Raw genomic sequence first — 7,352 nt, 5'->3', positions numbered from 1 at the left:
CAATTTTAAAGAAAGGTCATAGGGACTACAAATCTAATTTTTATAATTATAATTCTTTATATTACTATTTCATATCGTTAGGTTATCTGTTATTGTTTAATTACAATCCCCATTTTTTCTAACGTTGCATTTAAATAAATATTATTTTTTAATATATGGCAAGTAAAAATATAACGTTTTTTGTTAAAATTGGTGCAAAGCGGTATTATGTAAAATGCTATATTTCATCTAAAAAATTAAAATAAAATAATTAAAATATATTAATTAAAAAAAATTAATAAAATAAAAAAAATAAAATCAAAATTTAATATAAAAAATACAAAAAAAAGTAAAAGATTGATAATCATAGGAAGGAAAAAAGCCCTAAGGCTATCCTCATATATTAAATTATATATTTTTATACATATAACGTTTTAAATTATGTACATACAAATGTGCATACACCTTACTAAGAATGAATAAATAGTTATATCTATATTGTTTATTCACAAAAAGCATGGAAACATGATTAAAGAATAAGGTGGCTAAAGCATATTTGACAATATTTTGCAATATTATTGCTTATTTATATTTTTTGTGTGTACTTTTTCAAAATGTTACAAGCATTTATTTCATAATTTGTGTTTAGCTTGTACTTATTAGCTTTTGTAGACTTTGAAGGGTTTTCAATCCATAGTTAGCCATACTTTTGTATATTTTTTTTCAAATTTTTACAAGTTAATTTTTGCCTTTTTGTTTTTATTCATTTATATTTTCTTTTTACTGTTTTAAATATTATGGATTTAGTAAAATACCTTAATAAAAATGAACAAATCCGAAACATTTGCATTTTAGCCCATGTAGATCATGGAAAAACAACACTAGTTGATAATTTAATCAGTTCAAATAAAATTATAAGTGAAAAAAATATAGGGAAAGTGAAATATATGGATAATAGAGAAGATGAACAAAAGAGGCAAATAACCATGAAAAGTTCTAGTATACTTTTAGAGTGTACTTATAATAAAAATTATGTTACTGAAATGTTTTCAAATACTACAACTTCTGCTGAAAAAGAGATTAATGAAAATGGTGAGACAAATCAAACCACAGAAAAACCCATTAACCCTCAAAATGAAAAAACGAGGAAGGAAGATAATGAAGAAAAAGATGGAATACCAAAAAGTTCAATGAGCGAAAGTACATATTTAATAAATATAATTGACACACCAGGTCATGTTGATTTTTCTTCAGAAGTTTCAACATGTGTAAGAATTTGTGACGGAGCTTTAATTTTAATCGATTGTATTGAAGGATTATGTAGTCAAACAAAAATAGTTTTAAGACAAACTTGGAAAGAAATGGTTAAATGTATATTAGTAATAAATAAAATTGATAAATTAATAACAAATAAAAATATGGATAGTATGGATGCATATGAACATATTAATAATATTATTGAAAATGTAAATGCTTATATATATCAATTATATATGGAACAAAATATGGATAATGAAGATATCAATAATACAATAGAATTAGAAAAATATACATTTTCAACTTTAAAAGGAAATGTTTTATTATGTAGTAGTACACATTGTTGGTGTATCGACATGAATATATTTACTTATTTATTTTGCAAAAAAATGAATATTGATATTAATAATTGTGATAAAATAAAAAAATATATGTGGAATCGATATTATTTTAATATTAAAGAAAAAAAAATCTTAAAAATTCCTAACGATACTAATATATTACCTTCTAGCGGGGCAACAAGTGTAGCGAAAAAAAAAAAAAAAAATTTATTCTCATTAGTTGTTTTAGATTTTTTATGGAGAATATATGATATTACTATTACAAATAGAGATGATGAACAAATAAAAAAATTATGTACAGAATTAAATATTTCCGATCAATTTTTACAAAATAGTAAATATAAACAAAATAATAATGAAAATAATGTTTTTATATTAACAACTATTATGTCAAATTTTTTAAGTCTTTCACGATCTACATTTAATGCATGTATTGAAGTATTTCCATCATCAAAGAATATAAGTGAAAGCAGATTATTTAAAATATACCCATCCTTATATAATAATCCTATTTATAAAAATATGTTAAATTGCGCATCAGATCAAACTTTTACTATTATCTATATATCAAAAAATATATGTGCAAATATACAAAATAATACAATAGTAGGGTTTAAAGATTTTCATGGCCAAAATAGATTTTTATCGATTTGCAAAATATACTCTGGAATGCTATATGAAAATATGGTTCTATATGTTTGTGGAAAAAATATTCAAACAAGGATAAAAAAAATTTACATATGCATGGGGGGAGATCTAATACCTATTAAACAAGCATATGCAGGTAATATTGTTGCCATCTATTTAGCAATAGAAAGTCAACATGCATATGATTTTAATCAGGAACCAAATGATTACAATATTAATCATTCTACTTATGAAAATTCTGATTCTAATTTGGGAATAAAAAATGGAATAATAGACAAATCTGAATGTACCACTTCATATGAATATGATAAAAGAAAAGAGGGTGTAAAAAATTCAGACATAATATATCCGCAAGAAAATGTAGCAAATCCGATTGGTCATTGGGATTTGCAATATTTGTCAAATACGGTAATGAATTTAATAAAAAATAAAAAAAACAATAAAGAGCATAATATATTTCTAATGAATGATAATGATGGCATATTTTTAAATAAAAATATTACTTTGTCAAATAAAAAAAATGTTGATTCATTTATATTACCATTTTCTGATACATGCTCAACAATATTACATACAATTATAGAACCTAAAAATATTCAAGATATGAATAAGTTTCTTCGTGGTCTTATTTTATTATACACATGTGACACATCAATAGATATTGATTTTAATCAACGAGGAGAATATATATTAAAATTTTGTGGAGAAATACATATGCAAAAATGTTTATCTGATTTTGTTAACATATATAGTAATATAGAAATAAAAACATCAGATACCAATATATCTATAAGAGAAGGTATAAGTGACTATAATATCAAAGTGAAAAAAAAGAAAAATATTGTTCATGATAATATAAAACAATTGCATTCTTATTATAAAGAAGTCCAAAAAAAGATTCCTTCTAAACAAAATGAGGATAATAACATAACAACAGAAAATGGAAAAGAAAAATTTAAAAACTTATTAAATACAGACAATACTAATATAAACAAAGGGTCTACAAACCCTCAAAATATTCATCCCAATAATGAGCCAATAATTTCTTCTAGCCCATTTAAGCATATTCACATAGAAAAGGATAATGCATTTTTAAACACACTATTTAATTATAGTAACAATATTATAAGTACCAAACTAAATAATGACTCTTTTTATATTTTTTTAAGTGCATTAAACATGCCAGATAAAATGTTACAATTTTTTGATAAACATTATTCTAGTATTCAAACAATACTCGAAAATAGAGGAATATCATCCACTTTTTTAAATTATAGTAAAAATACATTCTCTGGGAAAAAGGAAGACTTTATGTATAAGCAATGTTTAATGAATTTAGAAAAATGTATCAATGATATTTTTTTTTCTGATAATTTTAATTGTGAAACTTTTACTGGTGAAAATGAACCTCCTTTAGACGAAACTAAAAAGGGAGAATCTGAAGTGCAGCAAAGTTTTTATTCAGCAAATAATGAACACAACGAACATAACAAAAAAACGGAGCCTACGACAAAAGATAACTATCAATCCAACTTTTTAAAAAAAAATAAAACCTATCAACTTCAATTATGGGACATTTGTGTTCAAAATGAAAGTATAACATTATTATGTATTAAAAAATATCTTAATAAAAAAAAAAACAATAATGAATATGCATATGATAATATCATAACCAATGAAGAATACAAAAATGCAATTAATCAGAGATCTTTCGTCGATACATATCTTTCAGAAAATAATAGTGATATTAACATTTATTTGAATAATTTGTGTCTAGGTTTTAAACTTGCTTCCAAATATGGCCCAATAGCTCAGGAACCAATCAGGTAAATTATAAAAATATAAAAAGGGATAAACAAACAAATTCTATATTGCATAACTGGAAAATAGTGGCATGCTTTACGTTTGTAGTATATATTTGTATACACATGTGTAATTTGTAATGCTCGGTCTTTTATTTTACACCGAATTAACTATATATCTTTATATTATTATTTTATTTTTTTTATATTTTTGTGTTGTAACTCACTTTTTTCTTAGGGGAGTTATATTCATCATTGAAGGACTGATAATAGATGAAAAATGCACAGATATACCTTTTGAATATTCCAACTTAAAAAGAGAAACACTAGAAGAAGAGGAAGATACGAGTGGCTCTGCAGATACCGATAAAGATGAAGAAAAAAAAATAAACACTGGAAATATTATTGGCTTAATGAAAGAAGCATGTTTAACTTCCATGCAACAAAGTAAACTTCGGATATATGAGCCAATGCTAAGATTAAATTTAACATGTGAAAGTAATGTGTTAGGAAAAGTATATAATGTTTTACTAAAAAGAAGATGCTCTATATTGTCAGAAGAAATTAAAGATGGCTATTTCCTATATTTTATAGATGCTTATTTGCCATTATTTAATTCTTTTAAATTATCAGAAGAATTGCGATCTAAATGCTCAGGAAATGTAATTTATGATATTCAATTTAGTCATTGGAATAAATTAGATGAAGATATTTTTTTACTAACTGATTCTTCTACTATAATTTACGACGAAGATTTTGATACTAAGTTGGCTGATAATACAGCGACAGAAATTGTTAATTATATTAAACGAGCTAAGGTATGTTAAAAAAAAAGTAAAATAAAATCCCCATGCATGCTCCTCTGTTTACTACCATTTTGTGTACTAAGCCAATTCATATAAAATTATTTTTACAAATAAAACATAATTATATTCATTTTTTTGTAGGGTCTTGAAACAAATGAAAAAATCATACAGAAGCCAGAAAAACAATGCACCCTAAAAAAATAGTTCTAAATTATATACTGTATAATATTGCAACAATTCGAATTTTGACTAATTTATATTTATATAATTTATGTAAATACCCCTTAAGTTATTTACATATATTATTGTTTACATAATTTTTGAATTTTTTTCCTGTTTTTAAAAATATCCATTATTCCTCCAACAACAATAGGCATGTGCATTATTTCATGCACATAGTCTTTTTGTTATTTTGTATTTCATTATTTTGGTATATATTGGTCTATTATTTATGTTTTCATTTATTGTTTTGTTGATATTTAGTTGCTATTTCGCTGTCATTTTGATGATCATCGAATGGCTACCCTCATTAATTTGTTACCAACAAACAATTAAAACGCTTTTAAAAATTACAAATTCATTAAAATATATATAATTATAATCTTTTCAAAATAAATTATATCATTAATAAATGAGTTTTTGAATATCTCATTTAATATAGTTATTTTAAAGTTAATTAAAATGAAAAATACGTGTATATTGCATATTTCATATAGACACACAGTTTATATGTCAAATTAATCATAATATAATTCGACAGCACCAAAAAAGTAACAAATAAAACAATATAAAAAAGGAATATACAGTAAAAAAAAACAAAACAAGCAAATGCATACTAATAAAAATTTCATCATAATTTATTCAAAATCGCTGTTATACTATTATCAAATGTGCCTTTTTTTTTCTTTTTCTTTTTCTTCTTTTTATCGATATTAACTTTTTCTATATCCTTTTTAATAGGTACGGCATCTGAATTAGTATTTCTGTTATCAAATGGGTTATTTGGACAGAATATATTTTTATCAGTTTGCTTACAACACATATACCCCCATTTGTTTTCTTTTCGGTCATAATATGAACCATAAATAGACTTATGATTTTTTACAAAAATATCTTCATTATATTTCGATTTTATAACTAATTTATTAATAGTAGGATTAATCACATTTTCTTCGTTTTTTTTTTTATTATTATAATTAACTTCTTTTTTTTTATTTTCTTTGTTAATGTCATATAGAATATCATGTTCTGTATCTTTATTATTCAATTCATTTTGTCTTAATTGCTTTTTTAAAGCATATAATTTATATTGTTCTTCTCTCTTTTTTAAATATTTTTCTTCTTCTTCTTTTCTTAACCTTTCCTTTTCTTCAGCTAGCCACACCTTTTCCAAGTTTTTTATATTTCCTATAAATGTGTGCAAAAGAGAATACTAATTAATTTATATTATTTACAAAATGGATGGAACATATTTATGAGTATTTATTTGATGAGATAGACAATTTTACCAAGTAATCTTACATATATATATACCACATGCAATCACAAATATACATAAGTTTGCTATGTTTTAAGTTTTTATATATAAATACGTACCTGGATGAAAATGTTTGTGATTTATAAAGGATGCACTTTTATTTCCTATTTTGTTTATCCACATTTTAAACAACAAAATTTATCAAGAAAATTAAAAAAAGAACGAACGGACGAACAAACAAAAATGGGGCGTTTTACTTAACTATTTTTGGCGTGTTTTATTCATTTGTTTCTACATTTTTTTCCTTTTTTTGTTTATTTCCCTTTAAATATAATAATATTTTGCTTTCAATATCATCAAAATTTTTATTTTTTCTCTTTTTTTAAAAATTTAAATAATTTTTTAAAGCAAGATTAAATTATAAAAAAAAAATAGCATTAAAAAGTGCCATAATAAGATTAAAATTAAAAAAATAGTATAAATTGAATGAACATATAAATAAAATAAATATTGTAAATAATGGGTAAACGGTAATGAGAAAGACGCTTGAAAAAAATAAATTTTTAAAAATAAATAACATAAAAACATAAATAATTGCATAAGTTGGAAAAAAATGAAGACAAAAAAAATTAATAAATATGAAAATTTATCAATAACACGTAAACATATATATAATATGATTTAATTGCGTTTTATCAATTGTTCACAAATTTTGCTAACAATATAGAAGGATTTCAAAAGTAGAATATTTTATATTAAGGCCACAGGGTCATTGAAACATTATCCAACGAAAATATTTGAAATATATATAAGTATAGAAAAAAATGTACATATATAGCATTGGCAACTATATATATATAAAACAATATTAGCAACTAAGAGCATTTTCCTTGGAAAGATACTCTTTAAATATATATATTATAATTTGTTTACTAATTCATGATATGTGAAAAGTGATGTATGTAAAATATATATTCAAAATATGGCTTAAATCTCAATCTTTTAAAGATTGAAAACAATTCAAACACACTTTTACCAACGT

The 7,352-nt window shown here is 23.1% G+C and overlaps 2 protein-coding genes across 2 annotated transcripts; one reads left to right on the top strand and one right to left on the bottom strand.

Moving 5' to 3' along the window:
* Positions 1–776: 776 nt before the first annotated feature.
* PVVCY_1306420 (elongation factor Tu, putative) lies at positions 777–5,037 on the top strand (the record flags this gene model as incomplete). Its single annotated transcript, XM_008624312.2, has 3 exons — positions 777–4,051; positions 4,266–4,845; positions 4,975–5,037. The coding sequence occupies 3 exons, from the start codon at positions 777–779 to the stop codon at positions 5,035–5,037; spliced, it is 3,918 nt and encodes a 1,305-aa protein (XP_008622534.2).
* Positions 5,038–5,683: 646 nt separating this feature from the next.
* PVVCY_1306410 (step II splicing factor, putative) lies at positions 5,684–6,493 on the bottom strand (the record flags this gene model as incomplete). The annotated part of the gene is made up of 2 exons (XM_008624311.2): positions 5,684–6,240; positions 6,430–6,493. The coding sequence occupies 2 exons, from the start codon at positions 6,491–6,493 to the stop codon at positions 5,684–5,686; spliced, it is 621 nt and encodes a 206-aa protein (XP_008622533.2).
* Positions 6,494–7,352: the final 859 nt, after the last annotated feature.

Source organism: Plasmodium vinckei (assembly GCF_900681995.1).
Source record: "Plasmodium vinckei vinckei genome assembly, chromosome: PVVCY_13".
NCBI classification, from domain to species: Eukaryota; Apicomplexa; class Aconoidasida; order Haemosporida; family Plasmodiidae; genus Plasmodium; species Plasmodium vinckei.
The sequence above is the reverse complement of the archived record's forward strand: the minus strand, read 5'-3'. Positions and strand labels throughout refer to the sequence as shown.